The sequence below is a fragment of the Grammomys surdaster genome, unplaced genomic scaffold, assembly GCF_004785775.1.
Source record: "Grammomys surdaster isolate TR1022 unplaced genomic scaffold, NIH_TR_1.0 126158, whole genome shotgun sequence".
NCBI lineage: Eukaryota > Metazoa > Chordata > Mammalia > Rodentia > Muridae > Grammomys > Grammomys surdaster.
The window spans coordinates 9,840,487-9,864,070 of record NW_021620966.1 but is presented as its reverse complement, the minus strand read 5'-3'; the positions used below and the strand labels follow the sequence as shown (position 1 = coordinate 9,864,070).

The 23,584-nt window shown below is 40.8% G+C and overlaps 1 protein-coding gene across 1 annotated transcript in view; it reads left to right on the top strand.

Moving 5' to 3' along the window:
• The first annotated feature begins 50 nt into the window (after window positions 1–50).
• The window catches only part of Palmd (palmdelphin), a 48,677-nt gene continuing 25,143 nt past the window's right edge, over window positions 51–23,584 (top strand). The window contains exons 1-3 of the mRNA XM_028757408.1: window positions 51–522; window positions 14,940–15,020; window positions 19,474–19,598. Coding sequence (XP_028613241.1) covers window positions 478–522; window positions 14,940–15,020; window positions 19,474–19,598 — 251 coding nt within the window. The 5' untranslated portion in view covers window positions 51–477. The remainder of the gene's footprint in view (window positions 523–14,939; window positions 15,021–19,473; window positions 19,599–23,584) is intronic.

Below are 23,584 nucleotides of genomic sequence, written 5' to 3'. Positions count from 1 at the left end.
TAAGGTAAACAAATCGAGGTAACTTTAAACACACAAGCTCACAGAAAAACCCGGGCTGCTCTGACACACAGCACCGGAGCTCCCTGTGCCACTCCTGGAAAATAATGACTTGGGTAAGGAACGGTTAATAAGAAAATGTGTCTCGCTAACCGTGCACAGTACAACAAAGAGCTGGCAGCCCCTGAAGGAAAAGGACTTGTGCGGCTGCCGTTCAAACTTGTCAGTCAACTCGTGCCAGCAGCCTCAGCGTCTGCCTCCCCAGCACACCCTCATTACATGTGTCTGTCTGGCCTCATCTGTGCAACGGCTCAGAGCTGCTCCTGACAATTTGGAATTCTCTTCCTTTCTCCCTGGTGCAAAGAGCGGATTTCTCTCCGTGTCTCTTCTGTCATCTTCAGCTCCTCTCCCCCAAGGGCGCACCTTGATTTATGGTAGCTTGGGACTTCCTTCAGCGTCTGCCTGTCCTTGACTTCTAGAATGGAAGAAGCTGAGCTGGTGAAGGGAAGACTCCAGGCCATCACAGTAAGTCTGCATAGAGTTTTAAGTCATTAAGGTGGTTCCTTAGACAAACAGCACCACCGTTGCTAGCTGTCCTTGTCGCCCAGTCCCAAGTGGAGAAACAGAACTGAGCCTTCATGGACTCTGATCTGCTTCTCTTAACCCCTGTGACCCTCCATGACACTGGGGCTTCAGAACCTGAGATCAAGGGAAATGTTTCTGGAATTTACAGATACTGTTTGCATTTTAAAAGACAATCAAGAGGTGTTTGGGTTTTTTTTTTTTTTGGTTTGAGTTTTTTTGTTGTTGTTGTTTTGGAGGGGATTTTTTTGGTTTTTGTTGTTGTTGTTGTTTGTTTAAGTAGTTTATAAACTCTCCTCACCTTCTGTGGATATTTGAAGTTTAGTTTTTTTCTTCAAATTCCTTCTATCTGACAAATGTTTTTATAGATACCCAACTGGAAAACTTTCAAAGCAATGAATATAACCCCCAAAAGTTCTTTATTAAAAAAAAAAAAAAGAGGGTAGACCGAAAGGAGGAAAACCTGAAACTTTTTTATTTATAATGTCAAAGTATATTCCAGAAAAACCTAACTCAATTAAAGCAAAGCTTGGTATATATATATTTTTTTCAAGCGAAGTGTTAAACAGGAGAAAAGTAGCGAAGGCATGCATCAGAGTAGTTCTCAGAGTCCAGTTTTCCAGCACAGAAGTACAGACATAGCTCGAATAAGATCTCAATACAGGAGTGCCGTGCATGAGATGGATTTGGAAAATATTTCCCTGATTCCGGGAAGAAAAGTAATACATTTGATGTTTGCCCTGGGGAAGAATCAAAGCAAGAAATGAATTGTTTTTCTTAAATCTTTCTTATTTGCCTCCAAACTGCTGTATGTGACAATAACCTGGAAGTCCCTGACCCAACCATCTATCGTCATTAGCTATAACTGTTGATAGCATTTTTGAGGAAAGCAACTTGGCAAATCCGCACCCTGTGCGTCACATTTTCTGACACTGAAATTAACTGTTAAAAAGGAAGTAAGTACTTTCTGAAAAACTGACACTAAATCAAGGTAGATAAGAGGTTATCCAGCTCTTTGCTCTTCAAATTCTCATAATTAATTAAGCAAATCCTAATTTAGGTTTTGTTGCCCCCACACACACACACACTAAGGGAATATAGTGGGGGAGGGTCCCTATCCAGAAAGGATAAATAAAAACTACTCTCTTCACCAGTGAAAAGAAGCTGAGAATCCACTGATAAGACTAGGCACCTTTCTATAGAGAGAATTTTTTTAATTTCTGGATTCTAATTACTGTATTTTTCCTTTCATCTAAAAACCTTGGCCTGGACTTTTGTTTGTTTTGTTTTGTTGTTAAATCCAGCCACCACCGCTCAGCTGTCCTCGTAGAAGGCCCAGGAACTCCGCTGTGCTCTGTTGTTCTTGGCATGGCCCTTTCACATTACAGCTGTTGGCTAAAGGTTACTTCACTGTGCCGAGTGAGTTGTTCAGAACTAGGTTCCATTTTTCCCTATGGCTTTTATCTCCTGAATAACCAAGTGAAATGCTGTACTCAACGATGCACACACACACACACCTTCTTCTGCATTTCTGCTATTGAACTAGAGAACATCTCATTCTAAGGTTTCGTAATGTATGGTTTGTGGCTTAGACCATTCAGTGAAATAGTGCATCGTCCAAGAAGATGACGGCATGAAGTTATTCAGAAAGTCAAGGAATTTTCGTTGAGGCTTCAGGTGCAATTAGAGATCGAAGGTAGGTCAAAATGCCTTAAAAGGAATTGAGTAGGTAGGCAAGTTCCTGAATATAGAGAGATTTTCACTATTAAAATTAAAAAACTTTTTAAATTATTCCACGAGCCCAAACATATCCCATTAGAGTTAATTAAATCTTTGAAGTACAGTCACAAAATTTAACTTGAAAGTAAAATTCTTGCTTAAAGCCTGTAGGGTAAAAAGTGGCAAAAGTTTATAGGAACGAATTTCCATCAGCCCACACCTCACAGGGCTTGGTCACATTTGTCACCACCTAGAGGGGACATGGAGTAGTTCCTCCGTGTCCATGGAAACAACACAACCACTCTTCTCCTGGACACCCTAGGAAATGCCAGCCTTCTCCACCCTGGCCTTGCCCAGGAAGCCACCCCCACTATTCTTTCTTCCTAGGAAAAGAAAACACACCGTACCCAGAGAACTTTCAAGAGTCATCTCACTTTTGAAAGGTATTAAAATTAAAAAAACTCAGAGATAATCATTAACTGCTCTCCTACACTGAAATAATTTTTATATATGTTCATGACAGAACAGACATTAATTCTCTAAGACACCAAGACTCAACAACACAGAGACTTCACTGTAGGACAAGAACAACAAATGTTGACACTGCAAAAGCTGTTTGATTTTTTTTTATTAAGTTATGATTCTCTAACTCCCAGCAATAAAATGAAATAAGCTGTAAATATTGTGCTTATTCCACAGGGTTTCAAGTGACTAAAAAGGTATTCATTTTACTAAAAATAATTGAAAAAAATCATCTGCATCTAATTTGGCTGAACCAAGTGACAACATTACTGTAAAAATTTTGTAACCTTGTGGTGACACCATTCATTTTCCATACCAGTTGATTTAATTTTAAGATTACTCATAAATTTTCTCAACGATTTAAAGACAATGAGAGCCAAATTATGAAAGGATTCAGAAAGAATTATTTGAAGGAGGGTACTAGTCTGGATGCTCCAAATTAACTCTTTTATTTAATTGCCTTCTCCTTCTGCCTTCATTGCCCCACCCCTATAGCAACTTCCCATTTGCTAAACTGATGACCAAAATACTCATCAGTCAATGAGTTCCATTTCTAGCTGTAATCTGAAAACAGGGTAACTTTACACTGATTAAACATTATACCTGGAACCTCAAAATTCTCTTGAGACTATTTTCAAGTTAGTATACATTTAACAAATAACTGGTTCTTAATGCAGACAAAGGGCTGTTCAAATAGACTTTTAATAGACTTATCCACTCCATAGTCCTGGATGGCTTGACACTCAGCATGTAGACCGGGCTGACCTTGAACTCATAGAGATCTGCCTGCTTCCACCTCCAAAGTGCTGTGATTAAAGGCACCAGCACACTCAGCATGAAGTGGATATTTAGTGTTACTGGAAATGGTGATACCAAATTCTCCATTATTTTGAGGGCTGATCACACTGACACAGATCACTACAGAGCTACTCTCTAAAAGTAAGCACAGTCCACGGTGAAGAACAAAAACCGAATCCTGAGTGGGCTCCCAGAGAACAGAAAGATCCCCTGTTAGATGAGTAACACCAGTCAGTCCACCTCCCCTTCCACAGGGAACACATTGCAGTATCTTCATTACTCTGGGAATACTGGAAAATACAGCACTTAATATGGATGTACTCCAATGGAAATGTTCCTACATCTTAACTATCTGGAGATTATAGACTTGTGAACACAGGGTGTTTCTGGGGAAATATTGTGATGAATTCTGAGAACTCGTGTCAATTTGCAGAGAGAGGACTCGATTAGGAGAAGAGGGGTAATGGGTTAGTTGTTTCTCATTGAAAGGCTTAGCTTTGATGGTTATGGATGTGCCTATCAACTCGTTTGCTCACACTTTTATTCAACTTGTGATTGTATATTGAGTCTTATACATTTAAACTGAAAGTTTTATGAGGAAACTCTAGGACATAGGGAGTGAGAATGGAAGCATTCTGCAGTTGTGAAGTGGTAGGTAGGGTGGAGCTGGATTGGAGGGACTCCCAAAGAGGATAACACCTGGGCACAGGCATGTAGGAGGTGGACTCTGTCAAAAATTAGACCCCAGTAGGAATCTGAAGCCAGAGCACCTGCTGAGGCCTCCTTCCCTTTGGCAAGGGGCCATAGAAAGTCCTGACACGACAATCTGAGCAACGGAGCCAGATCTGTGGGCCAAAGCTGCCCATGACGCAAAACAATAAGGCTCTCTCACATTTCCCTGGATCCACTCCCTATTTCTTTCCACTCCCAGTGAATATTTTCTTGACTTGTAAATATAGGAATTTAGAAGGCATGAAGTTCTTGCATAAACCAGAAGAAATCTCCCAATTTAAAAATGAAGCATATTAAAATCATAACATAATACTAGTTCTCAATACCTCTTTAGTTCACTGTCCCTGGTCACTTCCATCATCTTGTTATGTTTCTGTCAATATTAAGGAATTGTCTAATTGTCAGCAAAGTAATTAATCTCCAAAACGCAGGACTTCCTGTTGAAACATGCAGGCTCTAGCACAGAATCAAAATGCAAGGACCCAATATTTGAGATATCAAGGCAGTGACACCAAAATATTAGAATTAGAGCTGACCTCTTCTGGGCACCTGTTGCTTGTGACTTCACAGACCACATGCCCAAGAAACCATTCCTGTCTGTGTATTCCAGGCCCAGAATATCCACCCTGTTCATTTTGTCTAGACAAATGAAACAGTGAATCACAGAGCAAGCCAACCTGGTTATTGACTAACTGTGTACCTCTTAATAGTATTTGGGCCACTTGTGTAGACTTGTGTAGAGGTTTGAAGACTTGGTGTTTACAGGAGTGTGTAGTGCACCATTGTTAAGCATACCTCTGAGTTAAGACATCGCTACAAAGACAGCTCCAGTTTGTCCATGAGTGTACAGCCCTCTCCTAAAGAGACCCTGTGCCAGAACGTGCAAACAATGAAGCTCTGCTGCTTTCCACAGCGCTGTACCAAGATTACATGCTTCTTCCAGAGAAGAAGAGGCTTCTTCAAACAGTGTGCCAGGCCATCTTTCTTTGCCAAACATAACACCCACTGATACAGGAGGTCATGGGATGAGGTACAATGCTTTTGATAGCTCATTAAGGAAACTGGTTTTTTTGAGAAGGTTTTTTCCAATGTGCTACTGAACAATAAAGCTGCCTTCTTAGATCATCTACTGACTGAATTTTTTTGGACCCCACTGGATGGTCTAAAGAAAAATATGTTTAGAAAACTATGACAAAAACAAACTCTAGTCTGAGTGTTTAAAGTCCAAACAAATGTCGTATATTTCCATGCTAATATTGAAACAGGTTTCCATTTTCCCATCTCCAAGTCTCAAACCATACTCATGATGAGAATTTTGAGTGTAGCAAGAAAAATTCCGAGTGGATTCTTCATTGAACAATGTCTTCTAACACAAATGGTTTCCCTACCACCTGTATAGTCTCCTCCCACTTTCCTCTGTCTGCCACGAGTAGACCTGGGCAGAAACACTCTAGTGCCACCTCAGAAGCACTTGGGACAGCTGTACAAAGATCTGAAGGACTCAAAGTCAGTTCTCAAAAGTATACACTGTTCAGACCTCCATTACCTCCCAGCCCCCACGACACCTCATATCTGTTGCAGTCATTTTCTTCCTGCCAGGACTGACTAATCCAGGACATCTTTGCATCTTTCAGATACTACAACAATGAACTCAACAGTAGCTGATATACCAAAATGATAATAACAATAGCAAATACAGCTAACTGTGAAGGGGCAAGCTAATCATGTGGCCTACTAATACAATTTTCTTTTTCTTACCGAAGACCTAGCCAGTTTTATCAGAGCCTCTTAATAATTCAGGGACTTGTGTTTGTTAACTGTCAATATCTGTGACGTTACGGTTCATTAGAATAAACAAAAAAAGTTAGGCAGAGAGGTAAAAGATCAGAGTGCTAAAGTGTTAGAATGTGCTATAAGGTTATGAAAGGAGATTAAATTTGCAGAATACAATGAGGTTTGGAAAAGTGGAACGTTTTAATTCGTTCTGTAAATAGTAGTAACAACCCAAAGCCCTAATGCCATGCTGACTTAAGGTTGAAGGTTCAGGGGCTGGAAAGATGGTTTGGCAGTTAAGAGCACTGGCTGGTCTTCCAGAGGACTTTCGTTGGATTCTCAGCACCCAAATGATGGCTCCCAACTATCTTTAACTCCCTTCCCAGGGGACCCAATGCTCTCTTCTAACCCCTGAAGGCACTATGCTCTTGGTACATAGACAATCACACAAGCAAAACACCCACAGGCATTTTTTAAAGATACAAAAATAAAAAGCATAAATAACAATAAAATAAAAATCAGCCTATGTTATTATTACAATAAGAGTAATTAGGTACGCCTTAAATACGTGCAGGAATCATCATAGGACCCGGAAGCCAATGGTTTCCTTCTGCAAACTCTCATCCTCTTTATTCATGCGCAGTTGCTGCATACCCAGCACTTCCAGTGTGGAGTGGTTCCTGACGCTTTTCTCTGTGAAATATTTATTGGGTTTAGTCTTTCTGTTCTTCTACCTTGACTCTAGCCACTAAGGTGACACGGTTTTACTTTATGATCTTTCAAGTTTCCTGAAAACATTTTTTAATAATAAAATACCAGTCCACTCTTACTTCATCCTTGAAACGTGGTACAGAAAGTTATCTGGGTAGTTTTGTTTGAATTTAGTTTGAATTGTTGAATTTAGTTTCACTTTTCCATCTGTCTTCTTGCAGAGCACTGCTTTTAAAAAATACTAAGAGAGTTGATTGCAAGAAGGTAGTTCAGTTTATAGATGCTTGCTGATCAAGCCTGAAGAGTTTATTTTAACCCCCAGAACCCAAGTTACAAAAGCCCTGTTGTGATAGTTAGGGTATGTTTGTAATCCTGGGAAAGCAGAAATAGGCAGATCCTGGGGACTCACTGACAAGCCAGCTCCAAGCCAATGAGATATCTTGTCTAAAAAACCAAGGTGGGTAGAATCTGAAGAATGATTCTCAAGGAACTTTGACCTTCATATGCGCATCCACATATGTGTGCATGCCCACACACACACACACACACACACACACACATCAGTTTCAAATTAATATTCCTTTCTGTTAATATTTCCACAAACTTTCAAAACAGTGTGTTTGAATTTTTTTTCATTGCTGTGATAAGCTACCTGAGAGACCAACTAAGGGAGGAAAGATTTATTACAGCTCAGAGACTAAGGAGTGTAGTCCTCTGGTGCTTGGCTCCATGCACTTGAGTAGAGAATCCTGATGGAGGAAGAGTTGAGAGGAAAGGACTGAGCACCCAAGCAGAGCCTTCACAGGCACCACCCCCAGCGCCCGTTTCCTCTAGCAGGAGTTCTCTGCCTGTGGGTTCCAACCCCCTTGCAGGTCAAATGACCTTTTCACAGGAGTCACCACAGACCATTGGAAAACATACATTACAATTCATAACAGTAGCAAAATTACAGTTATAAAGTAGCAATGAAAATAATTTAATGTGTTTATGGTATTAAATAATTCCTGACACAAACGGTCAGTGCTAGCCATCTTTTTTTTTTGACCGTCATAATCCTCATTTATCTCTGGATCTTGAAGTAATCAAACCACACAGGGGAGAAAAGGTGAATTTCTTTTTTTTTTTTTTTGTTTGTTTGTTTTTTCGAGACAGGGTTTCTCTGTGTAGCCCTGGCTGTCTGGAGCTCTCTCTGTAGACCAGGCTAGCCTCGAACTCTCGAACTCAGAAATCTGCCTGCCTCTGCCTCCCAAGTGCTGGGATTAAAGGTGTGCGCCACCACCACCCGGCGAAAAGGTGAATTTCAAATATTTGAGTTTGCTGTGTTTTGTTTTTGAATGCTAAGGATGAAACAAGACCTTTCACTTACTAGGTAAACAATAAGTAAGCTACATCCTCGCCCTGTCTTTACAGGATCAAATCCTGCCTACTGGACATTTCTATCTAAACACAACATCCCTTGTTTAAATAAAACTCATTCTACCATGTGGCCAGAGGATAGTCAATAAGTTTATTAACCTTCAAATACTCTTAATTCACCTTCATACCTCTTCCAAAAATTGGGACATTTGTCATTTTGCGTCATTTGATATCTTTTACTTTGCCCGAGATTGCATAGTTTCTATACTCTTGTTTATGAGGTTTTCTCCCCTCTGAAATGAAGCCCACCAGAGACTGACACCAGGGTCACTGTCTGAGGCCCCACTTCCTCTCAAGAATCAATTTCTCCTTAGGTACTCATATTCTGCTCTTTCTAGGATCAAGATCTCTTCCTTAAATTAAAAACATAAAAGCAAAATATGAATGGAAATATCTCCTTTCATTGTCATCTTAATACATGTTACAAAGTATATATGATCACTATATATCATTGCTACCTCTATTTTGTTATCAGCATAATGCAACACACACACACACACCATTATTTTGTGGTTTCCTCTGCATAGATCTGAATTTTTGCAGTATTTATACTATTAAACATGGTTGCTAACATTTTATTTTTATTTTCAGTTGTGTGAGGTCATTGGGAAGGGTTCCCATTAGAAAGTAAACTACTTAAACTGGCTCATTTTGCTTGATTCGTAGCTTTCTTCTCTTCATTGCTGACAAGGTTTTTCATCCTGTTAGGTATTTCCATTTACAAGTTATCCAGGTCTCTTAATCTGCCTTCCCTGTTGACGTATTTGTTCCTTTTTCAAAAATTCTTTTCCAATGCTGGTATCGGGCCCTGCAGGCTGCACAAGTGCTCTGCCACTGCACTGTTCCTCCACCTACCTGGAGAATCTTTTACTTAAGTTTGCCAACAATTCTTTAAGTCTACTTTCACTAAAATTCAGTCAACTTCTTCACTGACTCAGAATTTGTCTTTAAGAAACGTGTGTTTGCACCTGTCTAGTATGCTCAAGGCTGTGATTACTTAACACATCTTCCACCAGCTCAGCTCACTGGTGGATTTAAAATCACAAAGAAGCAACTTCTACTGTCCTTCTTCTGATCCTGAGGGTGAAAATAACAACAAATGGGTCATGATGTCACCAGCTCCTCCACTTCTAGGAGACTGAACCTGAAAACATTTGACTGATCAAGTGCTTCCATTGCCCTAACCTGTCCCTTCCAGTTTCTTCAGGAAGACACCACGAATGCTCTTTCAGTCCAATTAGAATCTAGTTCAGTCAACAGGATGCCTCTCTCTTTACTTTCACCTAAATTTGCCTTAGTGCTCTCTCTCACCCAGGCTTTCCCTTCCCTTTGTGGAGATAATGCCGAGAATGAATGGAGCCCAGGACTGGAAATTCATGAGATCTTCTTACTTACTAAGAACAAGTTTATTAAGCACATTGACTTCCTAAGATAAACTCTTACTTGTCAAATGAAGTATTTGGACCGTGTGAGCAATAAATCTCGTACAGTTTGCATTGCCACAGCAGTTATTGTTATGACCTCTTGCTTATTGTAATCTGTTTATCTTCCAAGTGCTTCTTTTTGTCATGTGATCCAATTCATCAAGTTTCATTATAAATAATATCTGACTGAATCTAAAATTTCCTGAGGCCTAAGAGCTTCACGGAGGGTCTTCCTCAGTCTTCCTTCTTGAAGGAACAGGACACACCAAGACCAAGTTCTCAGCACAAAGATTTATTTGCCCCAGAGTGACAAAAGTCAAGGACTATGAGACAATGGAGAGGGAAGAAATGGGGTGAGGGAGAATTGAATGGGGTGTTAACCCAGGGGGACAAAGGACTACCTCTGGATAGAGGAGATAGATGTGGCCTATAGGCAAAAGGAAGTTTGTAAAGGAAAAAGGGGAAATCTCATGTTAGGGTGAGATTTAAATTTAGTTGGGCATGTAAGCTAGGGTAACCAAAAAGAGGGTTTTGATTGCTCGACTTCAATATTTTGATAGCACCTTAGTGGTCAGCCTCAGGAGGAGGAAGTGGCCAAAAAGGCAGTAGTAGAGCTTGGTGACTAGCTTTAGGAAAGTTATCTAATGGTTTAGGGAGAGGGAATTGGGGAGAAGGGTAAAAGACCAGAACTGTTGGCACCATGTTTGCCATGCTCTGGCCTACTAGAGCCCTTCAGTTCTCTCACAAGAAAATATCCCTGACATACTGTCCTCCGTCTCCCATAGCTTCCCCTCCTTTATCTCAAGCTCAGAGTCTTCTTTTTATCTCCCTCCATCTTTATTCCAAGCGTCTAACACTAAGCTTCTCCAACTAGTTCCAGGGGCACCTCTAACTCGATAGGAATCCCAAAGTCTTCTATCCTTCTCCTGAATATCCTGTTTCTGTGAATGAATCCACTCTTCTCTGCAGCTTAGCACTGTGTCCTACATGATCTTTGCCTCCATGTCCTCCATGTCTCGGAACATTTTGCTTCTTCTGTCCAAGTGTTCATGTCCTTGTAACAATAGTCTAGCTAAGTTTTCCTTCAACTTCTCCCCAACAACACAATGAGGCTATATTCAACTTCTAAACACAGGAGTTTAACTGTTCTTCTTTACTCCCTGAAAACTCTTCATTGCTTGCTATCTCAAACATAAATAAGTTCCAGGATCCTTGTCATGGTAACTCAAGAGTCTCCATTAGCAATCTGTTCTTTCCTTGATATTTATTCTTAGTTTATTACATTCTACTCTGTATATAGAAATTTAGATTTCATATTTGCTGTTTCCAAATAATGTCCAGTGTTTCCATTTCAGACTCTGGCTCACACTAAACTTTTGACTTGAGTGCCTTGTCTTCCCATTCTCTAGTCCCCAGCCTCCACCCAGGCTGGCCCAAAGCCTCTCCTAATCACGTCAGCTAGACGCTAAAAGCTCTCCCAGTATCTTTTCAACTTCATAGGGCCTTCCTTTTGCTTAAGTAATGACTGTCACTATGTTTTTCAGACTGCAGTTTCTTACAGAAATTATCTTTCTTCTTCAAGAGAATGTAAGTCTTAGAAAAAGTCTCTACTTCTGAATTAGTAAGTATAGTGTGTGTGTGTGAGTGTGTGAATGTTTGTGTGAACGCAGCCACATACATGCCACCGTGCACATGTGGAGGTCACAAGACAATTTTCAGAAGTCAGTCCTTTTCCTCCACCTTGTTAAAGCAAGGGTCTCTCCTGTCTCTGTCTCCCAACTCACCATAGGAGACCTGGACTTACAGATGAGTGCTGTCACATCTGGCTTTTCTTTTAAAGGCAGGGTCTCTCTCTACAGCCCAGGCTCATGCTGACCAAGTTATGCTCAAACTCACATCAAATCTGCCAGCCTCTGAATCCTGAGTGCTGGAATTAAAGAGATGGATGTCATTACACCTGGCCCAGAAGCTTTTTTTTTCCGGGGGGGGGGGGGTTATGTGTGAAACCCTAGCTGTCCTAGAACTCACTATGTAGACCAGACTAATCTCAAACCCGCAGAGATCTGCCTGCCTCAGTGCCGGGATTAAAGGAGGTCACCACTATATCCAGCCAGCCTATTTTTTTCCTTTAAATGTGATTTCTGGAGGTCAAACTTAGGTCATCAGGCTTGCATACCAAACACTTTCATGAACTGAACCATCTCGCCAGCTCCTCAATAGTTTTGAAACACTGCAAAATGCCTACTGATATGAATATTACATCTGTACATAAGTATCTATTGGATAAATTAATAATAAAATAACAATATAAATCCTGCCTGGAAGAATCAATTATATATGAATATTACTGATCAATAATTAATCAACATCTCTACAATATGTTCTCAAGTGTTATGGTTACTTTTATGAAATACAAGATTAGGTTAATATCTTTATATCCCACCTGGACGTCATGACTTTCAGTTGCACAAAGTGAATAAATAAATTTTCAAAGTAAGAGATAGTCTTTCGCAGAATTGAAATCTGTGGCTCTCACCTGCTGAAATGAGCTAAATAAAGCAACCAAATTTCTAGGCAGTTGCTCATGGAATGAAAGTCTAATTGATCAAAAAGTGTAATTGTATACTGATAATGTAATCAACAATAAAAGTCGCAAGGAAGAGTCACAATAACAGATGCCTGGCATGCTAACTCTTATCCTAAGAAAATTTGGAGAAGTAGGTAGCAGTGCAGATCTAGATTTTTCCTCCAAGCTTAGTTGGAGAGGGTCTAGTTGGCTGGTAACTTCTGGTACAGTAGCTGTAGCGATCTGTATAAAACTTAAGGTTGACTCACAGTGTAGTTGGCAATATTAAAGCTAAATTGTTCCCAGAGTATTTTGTAGTAATGCTTCTAAGGTACTATCAAATTTAGCAAAAGAATAATAATCTACTACTTATACCTTATAAGAAAAGAAACCACTCTTATCTTAAAATAGGCTCATGCTATAACCTTCCCACCTGCTTGACTGATGGGAAAGAGGCATCACATTACCTCCAAAGGACAAAAACTCTAGTATTCCCAACACTTGCATAATCCCCACGTTGCCAAAACATTTGGAAGTCCCGCCTCAACCCACTGTTTCCACTCCTAACCCCAAGAGAAAATCAGCAGAACCTGGCAGCCACTGAGAGTAGGGAGGTATTCCTGGCTTCTGGCTTCTGTGGTCACTGAACCTCATATCCTGTGCACCTCTCTGTGAGCTACTCCTAGAGAAAAATGAGGAGTGTCACCCCTCAGAACTAAACTAATAATGGGTCCCCCTCTTGATTCCCTGTCCTTAAGCTGCCTCCAAACCTCAGGGATTCAGAGAACAGAGACAATGGGGCTTGCTCAAGGAATTTCCTACATGAGAAACGATACAGTGGTTTCTTTAAGAGTGCTGAGGCAGATCGAAAGTTGTCTAGGTTCAAATCCTGCCTCCATCACTTGGTAATTATGAGAATTTGAATAGTTAATCTCCCTCAAACATCCATTTTTCCCCCTAAAAAGAAAATTATTACGATATGTCTTTTTATTATAAGTTAAGTGATATAGTACCTATGAGGAACAAAATACTACTACTATTTGCTCAATAACAACGGAGAGTTGGCTCACAGAGTTTTTACAGAATGTTGTGACCAATGACCGGACTACATCCCACCCCACCCCACCCTCCAAAAAACCCTAAAATTTTAAAAAGTGATTCTAAAGGCCCAAGCTTGTTTGTTGCCTAGTTATTTTATCCCAAAAGTACTGTTTATAAAAAATTTTTTAAAGCAATGTTGATGAAGTCTCATATTCTTCCTGCGCACAAAGGGAATCCCAGCACAACAGCTGGGGAACAACGTGTTTCTCTTCAACAAAGGTACCTGAACTTCCACATCAGAAATGAAGAGGTTTTAATCTTCAAAGGGCTCGCATCAGGAAGCTGTGTACTTGTTTCAATAATGTTCCCAAATAGTCTCATAATGTTCCTTCTGCATTAGCTCCTGACATGCCCTCAGAAATTTGTTTTTAGATGCCTTTGTTGGCAACAAAATTTTATGCACTGAGAATTTTGAGTTTTGAAAGCAGACAGGAGACAGGGACTGTTTGAAGACAAACCCTTATAAATAAGATGGAGAACAATATCACCTCAGGGTTTTTTTTCTTCTTTTTTTTAATGAGAAAATAAGGACTATTTTTTTCTTTTTAATTTGGCTAATTAAATGTATCCATTGCAGCCGGTCAGTGCACCTATCTCTAAGGCATGTGGGATCCATAGAAGTCAAGTATGACCCAGTTGCTTTCTGTATGAATGCTAAGTTATAGAGTTATTTATTAAATATTTCTAAACAGACACCCCGTGAGCACTGAGAAATTCATGGCTTCTAATTCGTTTAGTGTTCACATCTTATAAGGTAAGTTTCCATTTCCCCATTTCACAGACAAGGTCACTGAGGCACCATGAGATTTTGTCTAATGACATGAAGCAGATAAACCGAAGCTCCAGAAACCAAACCCAGACCATCCTGTTTAGTGTGTGTGTTGTTTTCTAGAGGCTAGAACCTATAAGTACCACCATTCTGCTCGTTTGTTGTAGTGGAGGTTGTGAGGTTGATGTTTGATTGAGTGGCTCCTTGGTTCATTCACTGAGGTACTGTGTTCAAATCTGACAAAATATATATATATATCTTGCCATGAATTATTCTTCATCACCTCAGCTAAAGGAGAACAGCATTGTTTAAGCTCTCGTTCCTCATTGTCTGCCTCTTACACATGAGGAAGCTGCCCCTCACTCTAACTTCCTCACTCTCTGAGGATACGCTCCCTTGCTATCCTGTTTTCTACATGTGTAGGCCTTCCTTTCACCCAGCAGCGTCTTCAACCTGTGCCAGGAGCAGTCTCGTCTGGCCCTGATTCAAAACTCTCTCCTTAAACTCACCTTCTTCCATTACTTGTCTCCTAACTCTATTTCAGCAGCCTAATGAGGAGGGGAGAAACGGGGCAAAGAGAAAGAATGATGGTGAAACTCCCATTGAAACACATTTTTGTGTTATTTTCCTTAAGCTGAATTTCTTTTATCACGTCTCCCTTCACCATCACCCCCAACTTCTCTCTCCTTGGTCGAAAAACACACGTTTCCAGGGTAGCTTCTAACGAAGACCAAAGTGTATAGCTGTCTAGCCCTATGACCTCCAGATCCCATACCATTAATTTTAAACTTTTAAAAATAATTATCCTGGAACTTTTCTTTAATTTCAGGATAAAAGAAAGATTCAGGAAGAAATCTCACAGAAGCGTCTGAAAATAGAGGAAGAAAAATTGAAACACCAACATCTGAAGGTAACTCACATCTGACCTCCATTTTCTTTCAATGGTTTTGTGTTCAAATGGCCTGGCACCACTCACAAACCCACCCCACAGCAAAGATGCTTCAGGAGAGGAGGAAGATTTCCCAGGTCAGGTCAATCACCTTTCTAATCACCAGAGAAGATATTTGCAAATGAGAGGAATACCTTTTAGCAAACCATGGTCTTATTGCTTCTGTAAGTTAGCGAAGACTTTCCAAACCTTCCTCGGTAACCTTGAGAATTTGGCCCTGTGACAGCCTTGTTTAACATCCCTGGGGAGTGGAGCCAGCTAGGAAGTTCCTTTTGAAATCAATGAAAGGCCAACCCTTCCCCAGGGGCTGCAGAGCAGACAGTGTCTCACCCCATCAAGGATGCTTGTGTTCCAAAGCTCCCTGCAATGAGTCCAATGTTGTTTGCATATGGTTGGGTTTCTATTTTATTTTGTTTTGACAGAACATGAGATCATAACCATAAATAAACCTCCATTTGAAAACTCAGACTTTACATCTTCCACAGGGTGTGGTCATTTTGTAATTAAAGCACATTGGGCTTCAACATTTTAATACGTAGTTTTAGCCAGAGGAACCAAGCAAAGGACAAACAGGAGCTCCTCGTGAATAAGCCCAAGCAGGAAACTGTTCTTATCTGGCAGGGCTGCTATCAATAGATCGAACAAATTCCCTCAATGAACAATGCCACACAGTCATAAGATGAACAAACTTAACCTTGCCAGATTCAGCTAAGTCCATTTTTCTAACGGAAAAAGTCTCGGCCTCTGAAAAGGCATGTCATTCAGGATTCTGGTAAACCTTGGTCCTCTGGATTCGGTTGACTCCTGTGCTCCTGTCGAAGGTGACATTTCTGCTGTTTGATAGATAGCCGAAAGTCACAGCTAACCTGCTAGTCTTACGAAGTGTCACACTGAATTTATGTTGAGTAGTAGACACACTCAAGAAATACAACATGTACACCCAGAAAAAAATCAATAAAATAACAAAACTTAGCAATTTGAATCAAGTCAGTCAATTCTCAAACAATGTTTGAGACTGATCCAGAATTGTTTCTCTCCCTCTCCTCCTCCCTCTCCCCTTGCCCCATAACCTTACCCCTCCCTCCTCTTCCCTCCCAAACACACATACACAATTTGCATTCTGTGTTAAAGAGTTTCCTACTTCAGAGTAAGCCAATACATCTTTGGTACTCAAGGATTACTAACTACCCTTGCAGTATGGAAGACCATATAACTGCCAAGCTCACAGTAACAGGAAGAGTATAAATATTCCTTCAGTTTGTTTGAGGAAGTAAGTTTCACACAGGAAAAGGCTGACTCGCTCAAAGATCCATTCTGAGGTGGCCTTTATGACAGTACATGTCAAAAACAGTCCTAACAAGAATATAATCTTTCCTATTGATGTGCTTTCTAGAACCAAGGAGTGTCTTCTAATGTAATCAATGCTTCTACCAAGCTTTGGACTGCTGTTCACTGTGGTGCAGATTATACACTGCACCATAGAAATGAACTGCCAAACACTTGCCCTTGCCAGCCGTACACTCTGCTCCAGGGCCTGCCTGCACCTGAAGCAAGAGGCTTTTGGTTTTTTTCTGACCCAAGATGTTCTCCACTTTTCTTCAAGGACCCAACAGGGAAGAGATGAGGTGGAGAAGGAAATAGCAGGTCTTAATTCAAGAAATTAAGATTAAATTTAAGAAGACAAGTTAAAAGGTTCTGTTTTTATTTAGACTATAAATATTAATTGCGTAAACTGAGGTTGTCAAATAAGGTTTTTATAGAGGTGGTGTTTAAGTAGAACCTTAGATGATAAACAGAACTTACAGAGGCACCTTGTGTATAGGGCCATTGAGTGAGCAGACATTGACCAAGTATCTATTTCTTTCAAGGTACTATACAGGACCCTAAAAATATAACAAAGCTTGCTCTGTGCTTTTAAAATAACTGACATATGACTCATAATGACATTTGTCCTGTGGTCAACATGATACAGGGGGCATTGACTGCAGAGGGAATAAGGGCAAAGAGTGGCTATTTCAACATTCTTCTAGGTTTGCAGAAATCGTTGGCTATTTCAACAGAAACTAGGCCCAATTCCAAAACCAGGCTCAAGAATGTGCAAAAGTATGTTAAAAATCAATTTTATGCTATCTCACAAAGTTATGAAAGCTCTACTGGTGTCATAGTGACCAGCTTATCTATTGTCTTTTCCATCCAGTTGTCCCAGCTCCCATGACTCTTCACTGCTTCCCTGATTGCAAGCTAGTTCATTACACCACGGTGGCACACGTTAAACAGCATAGGCAGAGACATTTGCAAGCTTCTCCTCCTGTACAACATGCACATACAGAGAGAGAGAGAGAGAGAGAGAGAGAGAGAGAGAGAGAGAGAGAGAGAGGGCGCAGACTGGTTAGAATACTCATTGTAATTATTCACTGCTGATGCCTGGACCATTTGTATTTTGCACATGCAAATTTCCGTGTACATTTATTAGCATTCCAGTAAAACAACTCTGAGATATGTGTGCTGCAAACCTCCTTGCCTATAATAGCATCCATCAGTAAAAGCAAGTTACAGTCATTATAGAAGTTTTTCTTTTCTATAAGTCCATTCAACTCATAGTAAGAAAATCCAATCTATTCCAAGTCCGCTGTAATTGCTGAGTACAATGTAGTAACACTTCAGGAGACCTTTCTGTAAAACCTGACGCGTATGGCTTGTATGTCACTGTATCTCTTGTGCTTTCATTTGCTAGAGAGTTTCAGTTGCTAGAGAGTTTGGTTCCACTATCTGACTTAGTGGTGATGGTGACTAGATCCAGGCCCTCATACGCACTAGACAAGCAGCCTACCAGTGAGCAACACTAGCAGACCATATAGCTCTTGATTCTGAACTTCATTGTCATGAAGTAGTTAACCTAGTGGTGTCACAAGATTATTGTCTGGCTCATCCAGCTTAGTGTCATCATCATACTGTGCCATCTGAGTGTTTCTTAAATCAACAGGCAAGCAAGTGATAGGGTTTTACAGATGATTCATAAAGACTAGAACTCATTGATGCATAAGAATGCGTAACAATAAGATTTTAAAAAGCAGAGAAGACGACTCACTTGGTTAAGTGTTTGCCGTAGAAGCACAGAGACCTGAGTGAGATCCCCAGCACTCATATAAAACTCCAAGCATACCAGTGGGCACCTGTAATTTTAGCTTTGAGCAAGTAAAGACAGGGGCTTGCTGTCAACCAGTCTGGCCAAATTGGTGAGCCAAATCCTGTTTCAAAAATCAGGTAGAGAGCCAGCAAGATGGCTTACTGGGTAAAGCTGCTTACTGCCAAGCCTGATGACCTACATTCCTTCCTGGGACCCGTAGAGTTGAGGGTGAAAATGTCTTCTGACCTCCACATCGGAACTCAGGGCATATGCAGCACCCCATACACAAAATAAATAAGTAAAATGTAATTTTAAACATGCCAAGGTGGAGAGTCAGAGAGGAAGACACATGACCTCTGACCTCCACATCTGCCTACACATATGTGTATGTGGAGTCACATGCACAGGTATATACACAGACTGGTACACACTATACACCACACACACACACACACACACACACACACACACACACACACAGATGAGATTTAGATATCTAGAAACTAGCTTCAGAAAAGAATCTAAAGGTTTCTCAGAAATAAAGCACCAAATTTATGGAGGCAGGATAACAGGAAAAAATGAGCCCTCTTTACTATGCCCACTATTACAATTCACTAAATTTGAAGGCAACACAAGATTTTTTTTTCTAACTTGTTGACAGATTATAAGAAAGCAAATATCTTCTGTATTACATATTAGCTATTCTCAAATCCCGTCAATAAAAATAAACTAAAATCCAGGTAATGCTAATCTGTGACAGTTTTCTTGTTGTCTTAAACCCCAGGAGAATACAAGTCTATGTTACTGTTATCCAGTGGATCTGGAGAGGGAGCAGTTTGATAAAGGTCTAGATTTTCTGAGAAAAGACTCTCTGGCCTCAGGATAGGATAACAAAAACTGCTCTTCTGTGTCTTAGATGACATGACTGGAAAGTCTACAAGGGTCAATAAAGAACAACGATGTGGCTCTTGCTTCATCCGGTGGCCTCTAACCCATGCTCTGTGTATCTATCTATAATCTTCAGACCACCTTGTTTTGACAGATTTTTCCATGCTCTTAATAGTCATTTGTAATTATTATTATATTGAGTTGGTTTCTTTTTAAAGAAGAAAAGAGCCAAGAATGTTACAAAGAAGGGGAAATGCCAGATTTATTTAGCCAAGTCAGTGGGAAAAACTAATCTCTGTTAATATACCCACTGTTGCCATGCTAAGACCTGCAAGAAATAAGAGATCTGGGGAATTGTTGGTGAATATAAGAACGTACGTTTATATTCCCTGACATCAGAAAAAAGCCTTGAGGGAGAAATGGCTCCTGGATGGAACTGGCAGTGGAAAAGAACACGAAGAGATGAAGAAGCAAAATCAACAGGACCAGCACCAGACCCAGGTTCTAGAGCAAAGCATCCTCAGGTACGGACCTCACTCGGGTACTTCTCAGATCAATCTCCTTCCCTAAAAGGGAGCTGGTGGTCTTGAAAAGAATTAGGAAGTTCAAAATATAAGATGAAATTGTTAGTAAGGCCAAAAAAAATGGATGTCATAGGAGAAAGATATCAGGGAAGGAGGCCAAAAGCTATTTTAATATGTGTGTGTGTATAGGGGTATGTTGTGGGGGGTGCATGCACACACATTCGTGCGTGTGCATGTGCTCAGGCATGCTCACACATGTAGAACCCAGATGTGAATGTTGGCATGTCTTCCTCAATTGCTTCATCCCTTATTTTTAATTTTTTAATACTGTTATTACATTTTTGAGAATTCCATATGAATTCTTTTCATAAAAACCCCTAAATCCTTCCAGATAGCCTCTTTCCTCCCTACCCCCAGAACTTCATGTCTTGATGTTGTTATTATTGTTGTCGTTGTTTTTGTTGCTGTTGTTGTTGTTTAATAAGCCATAGGCTCCAATGTGTTGGATTCTGGGTGTGGGGACCTCCAATGAAGTGTGGTCAGCCTACCAGAAGCTACACCTTTATAGAAACTTGGTTCTCCCTCTCACAGAAACCATCAGTCGCCCACAGCTTCTGGTTAGGAAGAAAACACCAAATTTATGGAGGCAGGATAACAGGAAAAAATGAGTCCTCTTTACTATGCCCACTATTACAATTCACTAAATTTGAAGGCAACACAAGACTTTTTTTTTATCTTGTTGACAGACATAAGACCCTTTCCCATTCTGTGCTAGACTGTTGACTATCTTGATTTTGTGTAGGTCTTGCGAATCAGTGTCTTGGTCCTTGGAACCTGACTTGGGGTGGTAAGGGAAAGAAGAAAGGACAGACACACGTTCAGAATGGCTGGGGTCAGGTGGGTCATGTGTGTTCTGAAAGAGCTGCACCATCTACAGTCTGGAACCTCAGCATGTCTATTACAAATGCAGAGAAGGAGGAGTTAGCTAGTCAGGATAGGAGGCATCTGTAGGCAAGTAGTCTCAGGAAGAGGGAGCTGCAGGTGTTGGTTTTTACATACACTGATTAGTCATTTGTGAACACTCCAACATGGAGAAAGGCTCTTCCATTCCAAATCTGACCTGTATGATCAAGGCTTAATCAGTTTTCCATAGGTCTCAGGCATCAGTCCTTAACATGGCTGTGTCTATGTCAGTAGTACTCATGCACTCAGGTCTCCATCTTCCCTTACATATTCTCTCTAGGCTTCCTCAGCTCCTCACAGGCCAAGGAAGCTGTGTACTCATCACAGCTGCTGTGTACGCATGATTCTGTCATGTCCAGAAGACACTGCTTAACTCCAATCCTTCTACATGTCTGGCTCTGAAAATCTTTCCATCCCCTCTGTCTTGGTCAGGGTTTCAATTGCTGTGAGGAAGCACCACAATCAAAGCAACTTGGGGAGGAAATAGTTTAACTGGGGAGGAAAGGCTTACACTGCCCAAACTTTACTCATCACCATAGGAAGTCAGGACAGGAACTCAAACAGGGCAGAAACCTGGAGGCAGGAGCTGATGAAGAAGTCATGGAATGGCGCTGCTTACTGCCTTGCTCCCCATGGCTTGCTCAGCCTGCTTTTTCGTACAACCTAGGATCACCAGCCTGAGATAGGACCACCCACAATGAGATTGATGGGCCCTCCCCCATCAATCATTAGTTAAGAAAATGCCTTGTAGGCTTGTTTACAGTCTGATCTTATGGATATATTTTCTTAATTGAGGTTCCCTCCTCTCAGATGACTTTAGTTTGTGTCAAATTGATGTAAGACTATCCAGCACACCCTCTTCCTTGATGGACCTGGGCCTTACCAAGGGATATGATATAGATGTGCTGTTTGTGACTTCGTATTCCATGGACACTTATTGTCTGCACTTTGACCAGTTCTGGGTGTCTGCATTAGTCACTATCTGGCCTACACAGAATTTCTTTTTCTGATGTAGTCTGAGGTCTGCACTGGTCTATAGATAGAGAGTCACACATTTTGAAGGAAATTCGATACTGTGTCAATTTTAGAAGAATACTAATGTTGATTCAACTCTGAGGCCTGAGAACTCCCCAACCATGGGTTCTTGGCTAGATTTTCAGTACCAGGCATAAGGTCCCCCCTGTGGACCAAAATCCAATCAGAAGATAGTTTGTCCATCCCTATGTTTTTTCAAGACAGAACTTGGATCTCACAGAACTTGGATCTCAGCAACAGCCAGACTGCTGACCATCAAACTGCCTGAATCACAAGTGTGGACCATCGTGCTCAGCTTTTTAAATAGATGCTGGGGCCTGAACTCAACAAGCATTTTATCCACTAAGCTCTCTCCTTAAACCCCAAAGGATAGAATTTCTTTTGACTTAATCATGACAGTTCTTCAAAGTCCACACCTCTATGAAATACAGGAAACTTCCAGGACCTCACTAAGGAGAAACCTGTGGGACAGGCCTAGGCAGGGAGTGTGGTGTCTGAGTCTTCAGCAGGCCTGCTATGACCACTCTCTCCATGCTCACCAGAGCTTACTAGTCCTAAAATGAACCATTCATGAGAAAAACCTTTTTTTTCCTGATGACTTTCACTGCACTTGCTCATTTACATGCGTCTTATATGTTATAGGTTAGACTGTTGACTATGCTACCTCACTTAGATGGTTTTAAATGAACAACTACTAAAAGAAAGTATAATTGAGATTTTTTAGCTTCATCACCTCCAGCACTAGTTGCTTGCTCAATGTTCTTCTAATCAGTAGATAATAAACATTTTCTTAAAAACCAAGAAATGGCAAGGACCGACTGTGTCCACAGTCAAACACTCAGCTCAAGCTTTGTACCCAGAGTCCGTCCAGCTTAATCTTGTGATTTCGTTCTCCATTCCCCAACACAGAAAGAACCCTTATCTCTAATGACTCCCAGGCTAATCCCTGTAAACCTTCCCAGCCGTGTTGACACCTCCTTGCTTCACTTCAGAACTCCTTTTCCAGCCTTTCCACATATTGAACACCTACAACTCCCCTTGTCCCTGATGATAGGTGAAGTGGCTATATACAGTCAGCCTCCAGGGACAGGTCAAGGCAGCAATTCTGCGTAATCCCAGAGTATTTACTAGGATTCTGATTGCCTTTCAGCCTCGCCTGAATGCTCCAAGAAGCACATAGCTTTTCTAGCTGGACTGATAGCGGCTGTCTAGACAGGGCCTCTGTCTGAGCAAGAATTTTAAAGAGGGAGGAGATGTTTAATGAGGTATAGAGGATATACTGTCCCCACTTGGTCTTAATAACCTTTAGAGGAAAACATCCATCATTTTTTTTTTTTTTTTGCAGAGATCTGAGAAAAAGCAGACAGGTATTCCCTCGCCTAATTCTCTTAGTGCCTACAAAATGTCACACAGGAACCTTTGGGGACTCAACCCTCACATAAAGGTATTATCTCTCCTAGGAAGTCTTTAGCCATGTTCTGTCCCTTTGTTCTTTCTCCCAAACCTGCCCAACTCTCTTCCATTCTTCTCATCAAGTTGTCGCTCATGTGCTCAGTTTCCGACACCTCGCTGTAACTTAATTTTGGACTTTCATGATGCTGTTAAGCCATAAGGACTCCTTAATGAGCCCCACATGAATTTAGTTCACAGGTATTAATAGTAATAGTTCTTTGAAGAGGATTTTGTACAGTTTGTGAAGTATTTGCCTAAACATGAACTATTTTAACAGTTGCAACAATCCTAAAAAGAAAACATTTAACAACTCCACGTCACGTTAGGAAATGGGCTCAAAGAAAGTAAGGGACCTTATGCCCAACCACGGGGCCCGTGGGGAACAGACCCAGCTCTAAAGCCAGAGTTCTGCAGCTGGAAAAAGAGAACTTTCAATACAAGTGTTTGGAAGCAATGATGCAGCTGATAAGGACTAGTATTGAGACTAATCAACAAACGGCCTTTTCTTTTTTTTTTTTTTTTTTTTTTTTTTTTTT